General features: G+C 40.6%; 1 protein-coding gene across 2 annotated transcripts in view; it reads right to left on the reverse strand.

The window, feature by feature from the left end:
- Positions 1–11,583: 11,583 nt before the first annotated feature.
- SLAIN1 (SLAIN family member 1) overlaps positions 11,584–21,759 on the reverse strand; it is a 62,288-nt gene continuing 52,112 nt past the window's right edge. For both annotated transcript variants that reach the window (XM_086709829.1, XM_086709838.1), the window contains 3 exons: positions 19,908–20,063; positions 14,386–14,668; positions 11,584–12,672 (listed from right to left, as the gene is read on the reverse strand). In XM_086709829.1, the coding sequence (XP_086565955.1) occupies positions 12,597–12,672; positions 14,386–14,668; positions 19,908–20,063 (515 nt within the window). In that variant the 3' untranslated portion in view covers positions 11,584–12,596. The remainder of the gene's footprint in view (positions 12,673–14,385; positions 14,669–19,907; positions 20,064–21,759) is intronic.

Here is a 21,759-nt window from a genome sequence, read left to right on the forward strand (position 1 = left end):
AGGAGTTTGGAAGCTTTCCTTCCATTTCTATTTTTTGGAACAGTTTCAAAAGAATATGTATTCTTTTGAATTCTTCTAAAGAATTCTTCTTTAAATGTTTGGTAGAATTCCCCTGGGAGCCATCCAGCTGTGGACTCTTATTTGGGGGATTTTTGATTACTGATTCAATTTCTTTACTAGTTAGAATTCTGTCCAAAATTTCTATTTCTTCCTGTTTCTATTTTTGGTAGTTTATATGGTTCTAGGAATTCATCCATTTCTTCCAGATTGTCCAATTTGTTGGCATATAATTTCTCATAATACTCTCTTATATTGTTTGTATTTCTGCAGTGTTGGTTGTGATTTCTCTTTCATTCATGATTTTATTTATGTGAGTCCTTTCCTTGTTCTTTTTGATACATCTAGTGAGGGGTTTATCAATTTTTTAATTCTTTCAAAGAACCAGACCCTTGTTTTCATTGATCTGTTCTGTTTTTTATTTTGATGTCATTGATTTTTTTTTAATTTTTTAATATTTATTTACTTTTGAGAGACAGAGAAAGAGAGAGAGATAGAGAGAGAAGGAGACACAGAATTGGAAGCAGGTTCCAGGCTCTGAACTGTCAGTGCAGAGCCTGATGTGGGGCTTGAACTCACAAACTGTGAGGTCATGACCTGAGCCAAAGTCGGATGCTTAACTGACTGAGCTACCCAGGTGCCCCTGATGTCATTGATTTCTGTTCTAATCTTTATTATTTCCCTTCTTCTGTTGGGTTTGGGCTTTATTTGCCATTCTTTTTCCAGCTTCTTTAGTGTAAGTTTAGGTTGTATATTTGACACATTTCTTCCTTCTTTAGGAAGACCTAGATTGCTATATACTTCCATTTTATGACTGCCTTTGCTGTATCCCAAAGGTTTTGGACTGCTATGTTTTCATTTTCATTGGTTTCCATGTACTTTTTTTATTTCCTCTTTAAATTCTTGGTTAGCCAATTCATTCTTTAGGATGTTCTTTAACTTCCAAGTATTTGTGGTTTTTCCAAATTTTTTCTTGTGGTTCAAGTTTCATAGCTTTGTTGTCTGAAAATATGCATGGTATGATTTCAATCTTTTTGTACTTGTTGAGGGCTGATTTGTGACCCAGTATCTGATCTATTCTGAAGAATGTTCCATGTGCACTTGAGAAGAATGTGTATTCTGCTGCTTTAGGATGAAATGTTTTGAGTATATCTGTTAAGCCTAGCCAGTCCAGTGTGTCATTCAAAGCCATTGCTTCCTTGTTGATTTTCTGCTTAGATGATGTATCCATTGTTGTAAGTGGGGTATTAAATAATACAATAATAGTATGGGACTTTAACAGTGAGTTTTTTTATATTTGTTAGTAATTGACTTATATATTAGGATTCTTTCAAGTTGGGGCCATAAATATTCACAACTCCTAGATCTTCTTGGTGGATAGACCCCTTAATTATGATACAATTTTCTTCTTCATCTCTTGTTATAGTCTTTATTTTAAAATCTAGTTTGGCTGAGAGAAGTATGGCTACACTGGCTTTCTTTTGACGTCCATTAGCATGACAAATGGTTCTCCATCCCCTCACTTTCAAACTGCAGGTTTCTTTAGGTCCATAATGAGTCTCTTGTAGGCAGGGTATAGATAGATGTGTTTTTTTTTTTAACATTTATTTATTTTTGAGAGACAGAGACAGAGTGTGAGTGGGAGAGGGGCAGAGAGAAAGGCAGACACAGAATCCAAAGCAGGCTGCAGGTTCCAGACTCTGAGCTGTCAGCACAGAGCCCGATGTGGGGCTCGAACTCATGAACCATGAGATCATGACCTGAGCTCCAATCGGACGCTTAACTGACTGAGCCACCCAGGCGCCTCAGTCTTGTTTTTTGTTTTTGTTTTTGTTTTTTAATCCATTCTGATACCCCATGTCTTTTGATTGGAGAATTTAGTCCATTTAGATTCAGAGTGATTATTGAAAGATATGAATTTAGTGCCATTTGTTGCCTGTAGAGTTGGTGTTTCTGGTGATTTTCTCTGGTCATTTCTAGTCTCTGTTGCTTTTGGTCTTTTTTTGTTTGTTTGTTTTTCTTCTACTCTAAGAGTCTCCCTTAAAATTTCTTGCAAGGCTGAGTTAGTGGTCACAAACTCTTTTAGTTTTTGTTTAACTGGGAGACTTTTTATCTCTCCTTCTATTCTGAATGACAGGCTTGCTGGATAAAGAATTCTTGGCTGCATATTTTCCCCATTCAGCACGTTAAATATATCCTGCCACTCCTTTCTGGCTTGCCATGTTTCTGTGGACAGATCTGCTGCAAGCCTGATCTGTCTTCCTTTTAGTTAAAACAAATTTTTTTCCCCTTGCTGCTTTCATGATTCTTTTCATGTCTGTGTATTTTGTGAATTTGACTATGATATGCCTTGGTGATGGTTGGATATTGTTAAATTTAATGGGAGTTCTCTGTGCATCTTGGACTTTAATGTCTATGTCCTTCCCCAAATTAGTGAAGTTTTCAGCGATAATTTGCTCACATAAACATTCTGTCCCTTTTTTCCGTCTTCATCCTCTAAGACTCCAATGATATGAATGTTATTCCTCTTTAATAAGTTTCTGAGTTCTCTAAGTTTTGTATCATGATCTTCTGCCTTTGTTTCCTCTTCTTTTCAGCTTCATTATTTTCCATAATTTTATCTTCTGTATCACTAACTTTCTGCTCTGCTTCATCCATCCTCGTCTCCATGGCATCTATTCAAGATTGCATCTCAGTGATGGCTTTTTAAATTTTGGCCTGGCTAGATTTTAGCTCTTTTATCTCTGCGGAAAGGGATTCTCTAATGTCTTCTAGCTTTTCTCAATGCCAGCTAGTATTCTTATAATCATAGTTTTAAATTCTAGTTTTAGATATCTTAGTTATATCTGTGTTGATTAAATTCCTGGCTGTTTCTTCCTGTTCTTTCTTTTGGGGTGAATTCTTCCATCTTGTCATTTTGGAGGAAGAAAAAAATTAATAAAATTAAAAATTAAAAATAAAACAAAATCCAATAAAGGAAGCTAGTCCTAGGTGTGTTTTGGTCTGCTTATTAAGAGAAGCTTGATAGAAAAGAGAAAGAAAAGAAAAAAAAGAGAAGAGAGAAAAGAGAGAAGAGAAATTAAATTTTTACTTTAAACAATGAAAGAAATAGAAATAAAATTTCTTTCTGTATCCAAGAAAGAAAAACGGAAAGAAAGAAAATTAAAAAAGAAACAAAAACAGAAGCAAAGAAAATGAACGAATTAACAAACAAAACAAAACCCAAAACCTAAGCTAGATCCAGTTTCCCCTAGAGCTGAAACATTGCAGCATACTATAATCTGTAGAGCAAGTGGGTAGAAAGGATTTGTGCTGGTCTTCTGAAGGAGGGGCCTGCTATGCTGATTCTCACGTAGACATGTTTTAGTGGAAATGAGCCTCCAGGGTACAGGTGGGTGGGACTTGGTGTAAGTGGTTCCAGCCTCCACCAGATAGTGCTGTGTTCCTCTCTGAAGTCTGACCATGCTGTTGGGGGGGGGGGGGGGGGTTGGCGGACAATGGCATCACCCCACTAAGGGCAACTTATGGCTGCCTCTGTTCAAGAGGCCCTCAAAGAAAAGTGTCCCAGGCTTTTGTCAGATTCCTATTCTTAACCTGTGCCCAGAAGTTGGCACACCCAGCACTACAGTTCTGCTCTCTCTCTGGCCCGTGGCTGGGATTCAAAGCTCCAAATCTTAAAGGGCATGGTAAATCACAGACCCACTCCCCTCCTCCAACATGCCCAGTGGCTGGAGTCTGCTGTCGCACACAGTAAAAAGCTGCAACAAGGATATCTGCCATCTACATGTGTTTCTGTTTCTTGGTGTTGAAAGGCCACTCAACAGCTCCTGGCAGGCCCTTAGTCCTCAGAGAGGCAAAAAAAACCTTCTTCCAAATATACACCTGGAATGTCTCCCAGTGCCACCCAGGGGATCCCCACACCACAGAGTTTTGCCCAAACCTTACACGTAGCTCACACCCTACCACTCTCCCTTTTCCTGACCACTCTCTGGGGAAAGGGTTCCCTTCCCTCTACAGCACCACAGCTTTCCTCTCCCCAATTCACAGCTCTGAACCTCACATCTGCCATGTTCTCTTCCTCCAGTTGTGTAGATTGTTTTCTTAATCCTCAGCTCAAGGGATGTGTTTGAGGGATGAGGTCGACTCAGGGTCCCCCTACTACTCTGCCATCTTAATTAACTTCCCTCCCAAGCCCCACTGGTTTTCAAAGCCAGATATTATGGGGACTCATTTTCCCAGTGTGGGCCCACAGTGCCTGGAGTTTCTGGCATAGGGTCTGATCCTCTCTCTTCTCTGTGTTTGTGGTGTCCCCCACGTTGTGGTTAGTCTTGCCAGGGTTTTGGTTCCCAACCATGCGTCCTCCTCTCTGGCATTAACTGTGGAAGATCTGTTCTGCCAGCATTCACATCATTTTCAGAGTTAGTTTCACAAGTACAGCTGTTACCTTGGGGTGTCTGGCGGGGGGGTGGTGGTGGGAGGGGAGACAAGGTGAGCTCAGGATCCTCCTAGTCCACCATCTTCCTTTTGCCTCCATATAAAGTGAGTTTGAAATTCACATTTGTCCTAATTACTGCTTTTTGCCAGGCTCTGGCACTTAATAGTTCTATGATCACAGGCAAGTTTTCTAACCAATCTGTACCTGAGTTTCCCCATCTTTAAAATGGGAATAATAGACAAATCTGCATATGTCACCACTTATATGTAGAATCTTTAAGAAAAAAAAAAACAACTCAGAGATAAAAAGAACAGAAAGGTAGTGGCAGAGGGTGGGAAGTGGCCAAAATTGGTGAAAGGGGTGAAAAAGGCCAAAGTTCCAGTTACAAAATAAGTCATAGGATGTAACAAAAAGATAAACTGGAGATCATCAGTAGGCGTTCGAAGATTTGTTGCATCTATTTGACATCCATTCATCACACGGCCAAACTATCAAGGTGCTGACCTCTCTCCTGTAAGCTTACCTTTGCAGACCTGCTGATCTGATGCTGCCCACCCACTTTCTTCAGCAATTCTCATACACCAAACCAAATTTCTCCTGCCCTGAATCATCCCAGGGCCAACTACTGGGCAACCAGAAACCACCTCTCCAGCCCTGAACCCACTGGCATTAGTCAAACGAGCCCATCCTAAAATGTTTACTCTGCTTTCCCCACAGGAGCCCCAATAAAGTCTCCAGCCTATGCTTTCCCCTCGCTCTTGCTTCTGCCCCCTGAACAAAGCCTGATACTTCTCACATGGCCCTGAGTGGCATGACCGCCCCTTCCTCTCGGGAAGTGTCACTAATGAAATCTTGCAAACGTGGTGATTGCTTCATGTCCTCCATCACCTCCATCAATCCCACAGATTTTAGAACAGTAAGGTTGTGTGAGGATTAAATTAGGAAAAACTAAAGAATGTAGCAGCAGAGGGTCTAGCCCACAGGAACAGCACGATGTCAGTGTTACACAGTTTCCCACTGAACTTCAAATACAATTCACAGTCCATCCGTGGTTCTACAGGATCATGCCCATCTCTTCTCCCAACTCAGCTCTCCCCACTCTCCCTCCAGCCAGGGCTGGCTCCAGGTCCTGCGACCTGCATAGGGGCATGTAGCCCTGTGCTCCGAGGGGCCCTTTGATTGGCTTCGTGTTCTGCTGTCGCCATCCTAAAATTCTTAGTGTCTTCGATATCCATTTTACATTTTAATTTTAATTTTTTAACGTTTATTTTTACTTTTGAGAGAGAGACAGAGCATGAGCGGAGGAGTGGCAGAGAGACAGGGGGAGACACAGGATCTGAAGCAGGCTCCAGGCTCCAAGTTGTCAGCACAGAGCCTGACAGGGGGATCAAACCCATGAACCCCCAGATCATGACCCGAGCTGAAGTCACATGCTCAACCGACTGAGCCACCCAAGCTCCCCTACATTTTCATTTTGTACTGGACCCCAAATTCATGTGGCCAGTCCTGTCGCTAGCACCTTAAGGTCCAGCCCCATCAGCCTCCTTTTGCTTTTTTTACACTCCAAATTCTCCCCCATCTCTAAAATAATCTTTCTCCTTCTCATTTGATTAATCCTATAAATCCTCAGCTTAAATACCCTCTTCTCAGGCCTTTCTGAAGCACCCCCTTTAGGTAAATCATCCTTGTCCTCCTCTTCTAACCCCTTATTCTATATAGGTAGGACATAGTATTTTGATTTTACCCTCAAATGAATCAACAGTGTAACTTCCACGAAGGCAGGGACCATACCTGATTTATTGACTGTGATACCCTCGGCATGTGGCACAAAGCTGACAAATACTAGTCAATAACTATCTGTTGGGCAAGTAAACTCGGGGCCTGGTTTAAGATGAAATACAAACCCTGCCGGGGAAACTTGCAACTTCACCTCCTGATCATTCCCTTGGTCCCATCACTTTCTCTAAATATTTTTTAATCATACGGTGTTGCACTGTTTACATGGCTGACTCTGTTGTCTCTGAATTTCGGAGAGCCCCTAAATCTATATGTGATCTTCCTTCCCCAATCCCTGGCTGAGACTTAAATTGCGTATACAGAGATTAGGTGTCAGGAGGCTAATGTCTAGTAGGACACTAGATTAGATGTAAGGATGTCCTTGTTTTGCCTAGGAGGATGGGAAATGTTAAGCTGAATATTCTTTGATAGGTTACAATGAAAATTGTAATTCCTTGGGGAACCACTACAGACGGCAAAAGAGCATTAGGGTATACTTTTCAAACTAATACGAGAGAAAAGCAACACGTAACAAACGGCTCATGAGAAGGTGGTACGTTTATATTCAAATATGTCAGGAATTTTCTATACTAATGGCTTAAATACTCGGGCAGAAGGGCAAAGATTTTCATACTAGGTTAAAAACTGAACTATATGCTTTCTCACATAAAAAGGATAGAAGTTTGGCAGTAAAGGTTTAAAAATCTATATCCTACAAACACTAAAACAAAGCTGATATAGCTACTTAATATCAGAAAAATAGATTTTGAGACCTTAAAAAAATAAGAATAGTTCCAATAACAGAGTGAACCTGTTTAATGTTCTAATAATACCTAAATATATATTCACCAAGTCCTATGCCCTCAAAAGACATGAAGCAAAATTAGAACTATGAGGGGTATATAGATGTCCACCACTGAGGTGGGTTTTCTCATAATGCTTGGGGAAGTACAGTAAGTAGACACAATGCCAGGTTTCTAAAACAGACCTGGGTTCCAGGCCACAATGGCTTCACCACTGAGCCATATCACCTGTTTTAAAAGTAAGAGAAATAAGGGGCGCCTGGATGGCTCAGTCAGTTAAGCATCTGATGTTGACTCAGGCCATGATCTCATGGCTCGTGAGTTCGAGCCCCACATTAGTCTCTGTGCTGACACCTCAGAGCCTGGAGGCTGCTTCGGATTCTGTGTCTCCCTCTCTCTCAAAAATAAATAAAAATTAAAAATGTTTAAAAAAATAAGAGAGAAGTAATGCCAGTATTACACAAGCTCATCCAGACAGAACATAAAGTACTTCCCAATGCATTTTATGAGTCTAACATTATCGTAATTCCAAAACCTAATACAGATCAATCGTATTCAAAATACTGAGCAAAACCCCTAACCGTTAGTAAATCAAATCCACCTTTTAAAAGAATAAAATGTCCCAAATTGGATTTATGTCAATAATTCAAAGTTGATTCAATATTAAAAAATCCGTCATAAAGTTGGCATATTAAGACTAAGATATTTTAATAGACATAAAGGTTGTTCAAATTCACTCTTAACAATTAAAAATTCTCTTAGCAAATTTGAAAGTTAATGGTAAATAGAAAGGCTTTCTTTTTGATATTAGCAAAGAGAAAAATATTCTCCTTTATATTTAATACAGCATTGAAGATCATAGTCAAGAAAAAGAAAGAAGTTAGGACAGGAAAGTAAGAAATGAAACATTCACACATTTAACTGTGAAGTAAAGCCTCCAAACATAAATTAATATAACTGATATAAATGTAAAGTTGAATAAAACATGCAAAACCTCGGAAATGAAATTTTAAAAAATATCCCTTACAATTGCATAAAAATACCAACTATCCAGAAACTCAACTGACAAAAAGTATACAAGTGTTCCATGGGGGAAACTGCACATTTTAATTGAGAGATTAAGGAATACCTCGATCAATAAAAGACGCAGACTATGTCCATGGATTGTAAGACTCAATATTGTAAAGAATCAATTTCTCCCAAACTAAGTTCAATGCAATTCTAATCAAAATTCCAACAGGATTTTTTTTTTTTTTCTGGAATGTCACTGACTGAATGTCTATATATATTTTTGAACAAAGCTTAAAGGGACAAGAACAACCAAGACATTCTTAAGGGAAAATAAGACACAAGATTGCTTTGCTATTCAGCGAAACTTATTGTAAGGCTACAGCGTTTAAAACAATATGGTTCTGGTGCAAGACTAGATAGTTGAAATAGATACACACAAAGGCATCTGCTTTTTGACAAAGAAAAACTAAGGTAAGGATGAAGTTTTCAGTGTTATTAGAACTAGACAACCACATGGACAATAAAAAATTATAGGTGGAAAGCAAAATAATAAAGCTTTGGGAATACAGAATATAATCATGATTCCAGGGTAGGAAAATACTCTTTAAATCAGCTATAAAATGACTAATCTTAAAGGAATGATACGTGGTACTATACTTAAGTCTATAAAAATACACCATCAAGAGAATTAAAAAGTAAGCTACACAATGTGAAGATGTAACACATATAACTGACAAAAGGCTTAGACCAGGCTTTATAAAGAACTACAAACCAGTCAGAAAACCCCAACAGAAAAATGGGCAAGAGACCTGAAAAGGAATCCATGAAAGATATGCCAATGTTCAACATAACAAATGAAAAAGTATTCGATCTCAACTAGCAACAAAGGAAATGCAAATTGAAATCATGAGACACTACTACATGCCCATAGGTTAGAAAGTTAAAGACATTATAACAATAAGGGTATATAGTAACAGGAATTCTCATAATGATGGCAAATAGGTACAGTGTGACAATCATTTTGTAAATGAGATTGACATCATCTAGTAAAGTTGATGGCAGTATTTTGCAGACAGCTTGTAAGATCCTTGTCTCCAGGTATTAACATTCTTGTGATATTCCCTCACCTTGAATGAGGGCTGGACTTAGTGACTTCTTCCAATGAATAGACTATGGCAAAGGGAAGGGATATCGCTTCAAGTTATAAGGCTAATTTCCATATTTCTGGTGCACTTTCTCGCACCTATCACTTGTTTGTTCAGAGGAAGCAAGCACTGTGTTGTAAGCTGCCCAAGGAGAATTCCATGTGGAAGAAACTGAGGACAGCTTCTGGTCAATGGCACACAAAGAAATGAACCCTGCCAACAACCCCGTCAGCAAGCATGGAAGCTGATTCTTTCCAAGGCAAGTCTCCCCATGACTGCAGCCCTAGCTGACACACTGCAGCCATGGTAGAGACCCTAAGCCAGAAGACTGAGCTAGGCTGTGGCTAGATTCCAGACACACAGAAACTGTGAGATACTCTCTTAGGTCACTAAGTTTTGTGGTAACTCGTTAGACTGTGATAGCTATTATAAATAGAAGTCATGCTAGGTTCTGTGTGAAACCAACACCATAGCTCCCTTCCATGTTTGAAAACTAAGCTCTCAGGATGTCTTTACCCAGTACAAGGAACTCCCATAAGCTAGAAGCACATGTGGCCAGCTGTCTGTCCTTAGTCCTCTTATCTAAACTCACTCTGGTGATCTCAGCCGGAACCATGGCTTTCACGCGTACTTCCCCATGGCCTTCCCCATTTCTACCAGAGAGACTCCATCCATCTGATTGCCAGCCCTAAATGCTTGTTTTCATTTCTGAACAGAGTATGTCCAATCCATAAAGAATCACGATGGCTGTACTTTTAGAACATATTCCAAAGCTGACCATTTTTACCACCTCCGCTGTGATCCTCCTGGTTCAATTCCTTCTCTCTTGCTTGGATTACTGAAGTAGGTTCGTCTATTCCCACCAAATGCCAGGGTAGCATATTTACACATAAGGCAGATCATGAACTCTGTGGCTCACAACTATGCACAGCTCCCATTCCAAAGTAAAATGAAACTCCTCATTGCAGGCCACAAAGCCCTACATGATCTTGCCCTGATCTCTACTACTTTCCTCTTTGTCCTGTCTGCTTGCAGCCACATTGGCCTTGCTCTTCCTAAACCTTTGCATAGGCGGTTCCCTCCTTCCAAGCAAGTCTTTCTCGGAGGAGGTTCGGCAAATCAACTTGAGGGCTGTCCCAACAGGTCCGGGGAGGGGCTTGAGAATCTGCATTTCTCATAAGTTCCCAAGAGCTGATGTGGGGACCACACTGAGAACCACGACCCTAGGGCATCCATTGAGATGGATACCGCCCTGTGTTCTGTGGAAGTCCAGGGGAAAGGCTGTGAAGGAACTTTAGGACCAATTCTCCTTCTTCCTCTTAATGAGATTTGTCCAGATGACATTTAATAGCGTGATCTCTTCCTATCTCTGTTTTCTCTTGCTTTGACCGCACCTCCTTGAGCACTTCTTTTCCCTCCCAGACCAGTATGGACCAATCATGTGATTCACTTACTGTTTACTGTTTCTCCCACCAGCTAGAATGTGAGGTCCAAGACGTGGAGATCTTTTTTATCCCAAGGGCTAAACAGACTTTTTTGAATAGATATATTTGTCCTACAAATGATTTAATCCTTTAATTTCCTCAGAATATGAACCCATTTTTTAAAGATGTATTAACGATATCTGCTCATAGAAAGAGCACAGCGGTAAAACAGATTTTTGAGATCAGCTAAACCCGGATTTGTAAGTCAGCTTCACTAGGAGCTAGATGTTTATATGAGGTTAATGTGCTATCTGGGGCTCGGATCTTTATCTTGTAAGAACAGTAGGTGATCTGGGATAGACAAACGAACGTGAAGTCTCTAGAACAGTTTTCCTCACCAAAGGAGTGCTCAAGAAACATAACTCCCCCCCACTTTGGTATCTCCCCTCCACTAGCTCACGTTTCATTTACCTTGCAGGTTAATTAAATGCCATTCTAGATGGGATTATATAGAAGTTTCTATTTTAAAACTTACCATTAAAACCTTTGCCTAAACTTTCCCTAGTACCTTGAGGTGAAAAGTTTTCCAACGCCTACCAGATATAGTGTATAATAAGATTTTGCTGATACTGAGACAGTATTTCAAATTCAACCCCTGTAAAATATTAATCTCTGTGGACAGCGTTCATCCATATATGTATTTCTGGGCCAGAGGCTACTTGAATTTTGATGGCCTGAGACCCAAAACCTCCCATTTCTTATCAGGAGCATTCTAGAGGAATAATTTTCACAAGTGTAAGTATTCTGCCTACCTGCCTCAGATCTAAATGCTGTGTGCGAGATACACAGCGACAATGACTGCTTTCACAATTATCGTGAAACACAGAAATGGTATTTATACTGCTTATGCTGCACATTCATGCGTGACCTGGTATTGCTGAAATAGTCTTTATTTCGGAACATTCCAAAAGAGCAATGTACACAGTAACAAATATTAAGTCATATACCATAAGAAAGCATTCATTAGTGCAAATGGGTTTTGTAAAAGGTCTATCAAAAAGATTTATTTGCTTTAAAATGCATTCATTTCCAGAAGCATTGTTAATAAAACATTACAGTTTCTCATCCTCTGTAATAAAGTATTGAAAATCAATTGTGGTACAGTAGCAAACATTGCAGGTATTAAGTGCAATGAGCCTGTGATGCCTTTATAAATCTGAAACCCACGTAGGACAATAAATTAACAATGAAAAAGACAAGACCATCTAACTGCTGTCTGGCTACCTCCTTGCAATGCTTCAGCTTATGTTGTGCTCATTCAACATAAAATTAGGTCTTTCAAATTGTATGGTGGATTTTTGCTGATATATCCCTAGAGCTAAAAAAATAGTACCTTACCACAAAAATATTTTTATGGCACAAAATTTAAGTTGTTCCATAGTGGTTCACATAGGTGTAAAAAGAAATAGGCACAAAAAATAAAATTCCTGTAAACTATAAAAAAGTAAATTTCAAAGCATAAATTATAGAACCTAGTTGTAAATATGCAATGTATTAAAATACAGAACATGTAACGGGAAGATGTTTAGAACACGTAAGTAAATAGAACAAGTTACTTTAAAAAACTCATGGCAAAGAAAGCATTATTGATACATCTCAATTCTCTCAAAAAGTATTCAGGTACATAGCAGTTCTACAAAAACTTCCTAGATCTAAGTGTCACAATACTGCAACCGTGGATTTGAGAACGTTGCAGTATTATCTCAGGCAAATATTAAGTGCAATAATTAGTCTCTGGCGCTTGGTCCATTGGAAAACAATGCAGTAAATATGTTAAAATGCAAAAGGGAAAGAATATCCCGACGTTCACGGTTACCTAGCCAGCTAGGTAACTCAACCCTCATTTCCACGTCTTTCCCATTCTTCAAGGGTACGCGAGACAGCGTCAGTAGCAACCGTCTCTCCAGTTTCCATCCCTCAGCGTGCTGAGTGAAGACAGAGGCTTTGGAGGCTGAAGGAAACTGAAGGGACGAGACAAGGAAACAGACCGTTAATGCCGCCAGGAGTCCCAGCGCTCGCTCTCATCCGTTCTCCACCCCACCAGGGACAACTCACTAGCACCTTCCCAAGCGCACCCTGGGTTTCACGCACCCGACCTTCGCACCGTGCTCCCCGGCTGGAAACCCCGTTCGCGGCACACTGCCATGTGTGCTGTGGGTGCAGGAGTTGCAACAGAAGTGAAAAACGACCAATGTCCACTGAGGATAAAGAATAGCTTAAAATCAGAGAGAAAAAGATAAACTCTGTCTAAAAATAAAGTTGCTTCCTTGAATGCAGATAGCAAATTACCAAGAAGAAATTTTCCACCTTCCAGATCAGGATCTGCCTATCACACTGGCAAAGAACCTAAAATGAATCCTACCCAGTTTCTGCCTAACTCTGGGGAAACCTCTCCTATAGTCTGGCAGTGACAACCTTCACAGAGGCTTAGTTTGGAGGTGGCACAATAGCCTGTATACGTCAAATGTGACGGTAAACACAGATCTGCACTTACCGGGGCAGAATAAGCCAGAATTTATGAAGTTTGCAACGAAACGCTTCCTAGCTGGGTAGTAGGATTCTGGCATTCACTTTTGTTTACTTGCACGTGTTTTTTTGATAGGGGCTCAGATCAAAAAGTCAGAAACTAACACTTCTAATTGAAAAATAAAGACTACTTACACGTCCTGACAACAAAGAAGGAAAAACTGCTTACTGGCGCATCCCTTTTCATCCTGTCACTATGGTCCGGCCCTCTCCTCAACAGCCTAACTTCTTGGGGAAGCTGTCTGTGGTTACTGCCTCCACAGTCTCATCTTCCAAATTATCCTCAACCCACCTCCGTGGAATCCTGTTGACCCATGGAATCCTGCTGATGACTCCACGATCTCCAGTTCAAGAAGGGTACATCGTGACCATGAGCTTGTCTAATATGTGCCTTGCAACTAATCTGGAATTTCAAAGAATAAAAAAATCCTACCTGGACCATACTACACTTACCAACATAAGCTAACCCCGGCTTAGCATCACTAAGGTGCTTTTGAAAGCATGAGTGTGGGCAAGGGTGTGCATGTGCCGGAGATTTGCTTATTTTGATAAATTATTGCTTCAGAAGTATTTGCAGTTCTATCCTGTGCTAGACATAGTTCTTGGCATTGGGGATTTAGAGTAGTGAACACTCCTTTCCCCCCCACCCCACGCAATTTATGTTCTAGAGGGGACAGACCACAAACTAATGAAGAGGTAGAATCTACAGTCCCTCAGCTGAGGATACAGGCTCTGGGGGGAAAATGGAGAAGGAGGGTAAGAAAGAGGAGTTCCAACGGTCAGTGGAGTTGCACTTGTGGACAGCGTTCATGTGGGTGAAGTCCTATGGTCGGGCGGGGGTGGGGACAGGCTGTACAAAGAAGCTGAAGAAAGGAAAATACACAAAAGCTCTGGAGATGGAGCTTACCTGGTAAATTAAAACAAAAGCCAATAAGGCGTCAGGAGTGAAGTGATGAGGGAGGAAGGGAAGACCTGACCACGCAAGGGACCACCCCTCCCAACCCCATCACTTTCCAGAGGAAGGAGGCCACACATCAGGCCATAAAGGGCAGCACGTCAGAGACAGGAAGAGTGAGGATGGTTCCCCAGCAGTCTCCGATTTCAAACTGCGAAAGAGGTGATGGAGACAAATGAACAAAGGTTCCTACCTTCTAACAGGCTGTGCAATTTTGCTTCGAGGCAGGTTACTCCCATTTATTGCCAGTGAAGGTCTCGGAAGAGCACTGCGGCCCATTATCCCAGAAGCCGCAGCTTTGTTTGGCGCGGGGATCCCCGTGCTGGAATATAACTGCAGGCCGTTGGATACAGGCATGCTGCTGCTGCCTTGAACGGTGGGGCTCACGTAGGCTGTGGCTTTCAGAGGCTGTCGGACGGACACTGGGAAATGGCCCACGCTGTGGATTCTGTGCTGAAGCTGTCCCGGGGATGGAACTAGAAGAGGAGACGACAGAGATGTGAGGGAAAACCTGTACTGCTGTCCAACTGAGGAAACGCGCCTTACATCCACAACAAATAGGGTCTGAAAGGGAATATAAAGAGAAATAAATGAAATACGGGTTCCAGACCACATTTAGCACTCGAAAATTCTCGCTCTTGACAACAGTCTCCTATCCTGTCAATCAGCAACATTTCTGGGCACCTAACTATATTCAAAAGCCAGATCTAACACCGACTTCCTTTCCTTTAACAAATGGAATCATCCCTGAGTTCTCACGGGACAGTTTCTTTGCTTGGAAGATATGAAGATTTTCTTGATGGGTGCTCTGGGGATGGTTTCACGAAAACAAAACAAGGGGACAATTAACAGCTGTGACACAAAGGCAGGTGTACCTATTGGCCTCAGTAGGTCCAAACAGCTTATTACAGATTGAATAATATCATAATGACATTTACCTATCTTATCTCCTAGAGTTGGTGGGAAGAGTAAATGAGTTAATCCACATACAGCCTTACAATGGCACCCGACACTTAGTAACCACTCACCAAGTGATATTATCTTGATAACAGCAAAATCTGTAAAATGAAGGGAACTCTCTGGGTAAGAACTCTTAAAAATTTCATCAATATACTTACACGCCCAACGGTGCGTACCATTTCATGTGAAACAATGAACTGTTTGGCAGAAAGTTTAAACTGTAGAGTCCTTTTCTCCAAGGGGAAAAAACTGAATCACAGATTTAATGAAAACTTACACATACAACTCTGCCTGTTTTTACAAACTATTCTAGCCTTTGCTGCCTAATATTTGCAATTCAGTTAAACATGGATGCACCATTTTCTAAAACAGTTTAACTGATTTTGAACTTAACCATAAAATATACAGTATCATTTCTTATACAGTATCTTTTTGAAATAAAAACAGAAAGGGAGAAAAACAAAAAAAAATCCATGGTTTTATTTAATGCCTATTGAATGATTTCCTTAAAAAATCAGTTTCATGTTAAGTGCATCTGAGGTGAAATCTATACACAGGAATGCTGATGACACATATTCATCACGCTCAATTCAAAGTACCTGCATGGCTCAGTCAATTAAGTGTCCAACTCAATTTCAGATCAAGTCATGATCTCAGTTTGTGAGTTTGAGCCCCACATCAGGCTTTGCACTGATGGTGCAAAGCCTGCTTGGGATTCTCACTCTGCCTGTTCTCGTGTGTGCTTTCTCTCTCTCTCAATAAACTCAAATTAAAAAAAAAAAAAAAAAAAAAAAAAAAGGTTCTATGCAAGATTCTGCTATAGTTTTGATCCAACCAAGTTTTTGTGACACAGTAAAATTTCTGTTGGTTGACAATCTCTAAGTTCCTTTCCCACCAATTCTACCATTCCTTAGTTAGGTAAGCTTTTGACAATGAATATGTCAATATATTGGCTCATCAGGTATAATGAATGTACCATACTAATGCCAGATGTTAGCAGAAAACCAGGAAAGGAGGGGATGTGCAGGGATGTATGGGAGCTCTGTACGTCTAATTTCGGTGTAAGCCTAAAACAGCTCGGAAAAAAAAAAGCCTAAATTTAAAAATTCAGTATGTGAATTTGCCTCAATTTCTTTTGAAAAACATACATAAAGTGCATAAATCTTAAGTCTAGTACTCAATTTTCAAAGTGAACACACTTGTGTCACCACCAGTCACTCCAGGCCATGGAAGTGATCTGCACCCCAGAAGGCTCACATGCCTCTTCCCACAACAGTAACAGTTATTCTCACTTTATCACCACAGATGGGTTATTCCTACCCTGAACTTCAAATAAATGGAATTATACAGTATGTCCTCTGGCTTCTTTCACTCAACATCATGTTTTTGACATTCAGCCATGTTTGCCCCGCTATGCAGTACTCAATTGTATGAATGTCACAATCTGTCTGCCTAGTGATGAAAGGCTGGGTTATTCCAGTTTGGGATTTGTGAACCTTCTAGAATATGTGTGTCAGTGTTCATATGTGCTCATTATATAAGATATATTCTGAATTCTACCATCATCACGATAAATGAAGTTAAACAAAGTCACTGAATACAACATCAAATGCAAAAATCAACTATTTCTAAACATCAGCAAAGTAGAAACTACAGTTTGAAAAAACACTTAAGAATAAATTTCACTATGATGCATTAAAACTTCGTTTCAGAAAGCCATGAACACTTAGCCTGAGAGACGTGAGGAAGACCTAAATGAAGAGATGTTCCATACTAATGAAATAGAAGAATATTATGAAGATACCAATTCTCCTAAAATTTATCTACAGACTCAATGACATCCCAATCAATATCATTTGAAATGAAATTACACAAGTTACTCAGGAAAATCATCCTATGAACTCTCCTAATACACAAACAAAACAGACAACCCCTTGAGTATTTTAAAAGAAGAAAAAATGATGAGAGTTAAACAGACATAATCCTAATTTTACAAATAAGAATCAGAATGGACATATAACTTATCCAAGAGCATATGATTAAGACCCAAACTCAGATTGTTTTACTGCAAATCCTGTGTTCTTCCTTCTGTATCATGCTGTCTTTCCAACATTATCTTACCTCTGTGTTTTCCAAAGTAAAATGGTCCAGAACTAGGAATCGTCAGGGTATAAACTTAGAACGTATAAAGAATAATCACTTAGAATGCTTACAAATGAAAGTAAATGACGGGGCGCCTGGGTGGCTCAGTCGGTTAAGCGTCAGACTTCGGCTCAGGTCATGATCTCATGGCTTGTGAGTTCGAGCCCCACGTCGGGTTCTGTGCTGACAGCTCAGAGCCTGGAGCCTGTTTCAGATTCTGTGTCTCCCTCTCTCTCTCTGACCCTCCCCCGTTCATGCTCTGTCTCTCTCTGTCTCAAAAGTAAATAAATGTTAAAAAAAAAATTAAAAAAAAAAAGTAAATGAGAACAGAATCCTAAGATTTGAAAGAAGCATATGACCGACATATTGCACATCAGTGCTCTAAAGGATTTTTCTTCTCTTATTATTATGTTTGACTTTCAAACACCGATTTTTCTACCTTATTTTTTTACATTGATGAATTGGAATTCTCCTGTAAAGAATTTTCCCTTCTCAATTTATGTATTTAGTCCATTACATATGGACCTGTGGTTATTCTGTTGGTTATAATCCTTCACAATTATTTTTTTCTGTGGCTTCAACTGTCACTGACTTGGTCGCTGGGAACTTCAAGTTGTTTTCTATGCTCTATATTCCCATAATTTTTTGAGCACTTCGACCATAACTGGCCATTCTTTGTTGTGTGCATTCCATTTTGGGCTACATATGTTCTTCTGGCACTCGAATCACACTATTAAGCCACACAGAGTCAGAGTTAACAAAAATTCCTAATCATTACTACATTTGCTACTATAAAAACTATAATATAGTGACTGAGTGGCTTAGTCAGTTGAGCATCAACTTCACCTCAGGCCATGATCTCATGGTTCAGGAGTTTGAGCCCTACCATCGGGCTCGGTACGGTCTGTCAACACAGAGCCCGCTTCAGATCCTCTGTCCCCGCTTTCTCTGCCCCTGCCCCTGCCCCACTCACGCGCTCTCTCAAAAATAAACATTAAAAAAAACAACAACCCTGTATTTTCCTAGTCTACACTAATACGATCAACTCTTGTACTCAAGTATAGAACTGTGTACTAATCTCAGTTAAATTTCATCATGATCTCATCTGGCCTATTGTCCTAGCTGCCTGACATGAAATTAGTAGCTCTGTTTCCCACCATTAACAAATTTCACAGGTCGTCTTCCGTGTCTTTACACAAGCCATTAATTCCAATATTAACAGATTAAGCCCTAATCTGATACAGCCCTATGGCATTCGTCTACTCATTCATTCAAACGTTTACTGCGAACTCATTATATACCAGGCAGCGTGCCAGGTGCTAGGCACAGAAAATCAGCTAAGCTGATAATCTAGTATGGAAGATAAAGACCATAAAATATGACACACTGAAAAAAGTAAGCACCAAAAATCTAATCCATTCTAGATATGTTTTGGGGGTTTATGGGGAAGTCTGTTAGGGTCATCAACAGAGCCTTTTCAAAGGGTATGTGTCTGGGCTGTAGGACAAAGGTAAACAGCAACAAGCTGCATAAAGAAGGGAAAGATCAGCGTAAACTCTGGGGTGATCAGAACAAGCTTCTGCCTCTATTCCTTCACCTGCATGGCCTTGTGCAAACTGTTCCTTTATCTGTTTTCTCAAAATGCAAAATGGGAACGAGGACAGAAACGACCTCACAGGGTTGTTAGCAGAACCAAGTAAGACAATAGCTATAAACCAGTTAGCACAGTTCCTTGTGCACGGTAAATGTTGTCAATTTGTCTTTAGTAACTAAGACAATAAGAAATGAAAAACCGTCTCATGTGGGGCAAATGCCACATGAACCCCCAAAATGGATCTGAGGTAGAAGGGCTTCAGACCACCCTGGTTGATGACTTGGCCAGCACACTCTGAACATCCGTCAGGCCTCCTACACGTTTGGGTACCAACACTGGGACTGTGACCGTGAGTCTGCCTCCCAGGGATCAGTGTCGGACTTAACCCCAACTACTCACGTAAACAGCACGAGCGGGAATGGGAGGGGGGCCCTGGAACCACCACATCCCCACACAAAATAAAAACATATGAATACAAGATTTCACACTCATTGCATGGCTCACTGCTGGGTAAAACATCCAGAGAATGAATGACAGACTGTGTGGTAAGCTGAAAGGGAGCAGGTAAGTACTACTTTGCACGCTAAAATATAACTTCATTTTGAGAGGAACAAAGCTAAGATAACACTAAGGTGAAAAACAACACAGAGGTAAGAGCAAGACTGAACAAATATGCTTTCTTCAGAGAAAAGGGATCAAGCAGAGATAGCTAGAAAGCAGCAGATCTGCAAGGAAAGAGGTTATTTTCGTTCATACGACAAGCAAACAAATTAATCATCGTGTAGTGCCTCTACTGCTATCCTTGGGTTTAGAGGATTAAACATAATTTACTAATTATTAATTGATAACATATGCACTGATGAAAATACCACTCAATTGTAATGGTGAAGTTAAAAAGTCACAAGGAGAAAAGTTTCCTGCCATGTTCGCAAAAGAAAAAAAAAAATGAAATAGTAAGATAGTTTTCTAACTGTATTACAACTAAAAATTACTAACGAATTACAAATTGTCACACTTACTGCAAGACTGTATTCTTGAAATCCCGTTCCCAGCTCCATGCAAACTTGAGTCAAAACTCTGACTGTTTCTCACGGCGACTGGAGAACTTGCATTGCTACTAACAGCAGTTGTACTTGGCATCCGAGCTAGATTAGGCATACTTCTTCGGAGCTTGTCTAGAAAAGAATTTCAGTCGAAAATCATAAGTTTATGCCAGTTAAAATAGGAGCTTTCAAAAATAAATATAAATATTATACTCAATAACATAAAAATTATGTGTGTTATGAACTATAACAAGCTACCATAGAATTAACCTTCTGTATAGAAAACACACTTAGTATCTCCAAGAAAGGCTCTACCAAGCAACTGTTTAAAAAAAATGTGTTCTGGGGCGCCTGGGTGGCTCCGTCGGTTAAGCGTCTGACTTTGGCTCAGGTCATGATCTCGCAGTCCGTGAGTTCGAGCCCTGCGTCGGGCTCTGGGCTGATGGCTCAGAGCCTGGAGCCTGTTTCAGATTCTGTGTCTCCCTCTCTCTGACCCTCCCCCGTTCATGCTCTGTCTCTCTCTGTCTCAAAAATAAATAAACGTTAAAAAAAAAAATTAAAAAAATAAAAAATAAAAAAATGTTTTCTATAAAAATAAGTAGGAATTAGCTAATCAATTAGCTATTTGTATACAAATGGATAAATTTGTATCAAAGTGACGTTAGAGAATAATCTTAACAGCCACTTAGTTTTAAAAGACACTAGAAATTATTGCATAGTAATTAAAAAAAAAAAAAGAACCAAACTAACACCTACTGTATCTCTTGCTAGCATAGAAAAATGGGGAAAAAAATTATTAAAATCCTAACTTGACATGTTCTGAGATACCCACTCATCACACCAACATGACTACATTAACTTCTGGAAAGTTTTAACTATGAGTAAGCCACTAAACCTCTTGAGACCTGAAAAGAGAACGCTTCCATTTCATTGTCCTGGCTGAGCACACATGCTGCCACAAGAGGGCAGCAGAGAGTCGCCCACAGATCCCCGTGCTGCTGAGCTGTGAATTCAGCACAGGACCACAAGACACACTGTCCCTAAACTGAAGTTCCCCTAACAGGTCGCTCAAGCTCAGAAAACAAAAGATATATTTGAACGCTAAGCCAAAACCATTCAAGTACAAAATCGGATTCACTTCTTCCTCCCCTTCACACACGGCACCTTCCACACTTACTCAGACCAGCTGGCTGCACCCTCCCTGCCCAGCAAGTCCTCTAATCCGGAAATTGCGGCCATCTCCTCAGACGCACCTCCCTTCTATACCCCCCCGCTCCCACGTCCTGTCAGTTCTGCCTAATAGTTAATGTATCATCCACTACATCTGGTTCGGACCTCATTGTTCATCACTCACATTTTTACAAAATCCTCCTAATTGGTCCCCACGCCCCCTACCCGGTTCCTCGGCCTCCTCTCCCACACAGCCTGCTCTAGTCTCCCAAGAGCACAAGCACATACCCAGTCACCCTCTTAAAGCCTTCCAATCACGCTGCCACCTTCATCCGAAAGCCCAAGCCACTGGGCATGGCCTGCATGAGACCCTCCGAGGTTTTGGCCCCGCATCCTTCTCCAGCCTTACCTCCTGCTACTCCCACCCCTCTGCCTAGTCTCCCATGCAGTGGATGAAGGAAGTTGCCCAGTGCTCCACACTCTTGCATCTGTGACGTACTCCAGTCACAGACTGGACTGTCCCTCCACTGGGCCACCCTTCCCCACTCTGTGGAGTGACTGAGTGAAAAAGGGCACAGGAATTTACCACGTATATACTAAATGCCAGGCACCCCAGAAGATGCCGGGGGGACCACACTGTACCACAGGTCCAGTCCCT

This window comes from Puma concolor, chromosome A1 (genome assembly GCF_028749965.1).
Source record: "Puma concolor isolate L17-30 chromosome A1, mPumCon1.1.hap2, whole genome shotgun sequence".
NCBI classification, from domain to species: Eukaryota; Metazoa; Chordata; class Mammalia; order Carnivora; family Felidae; genus Puma; species Puma concolor.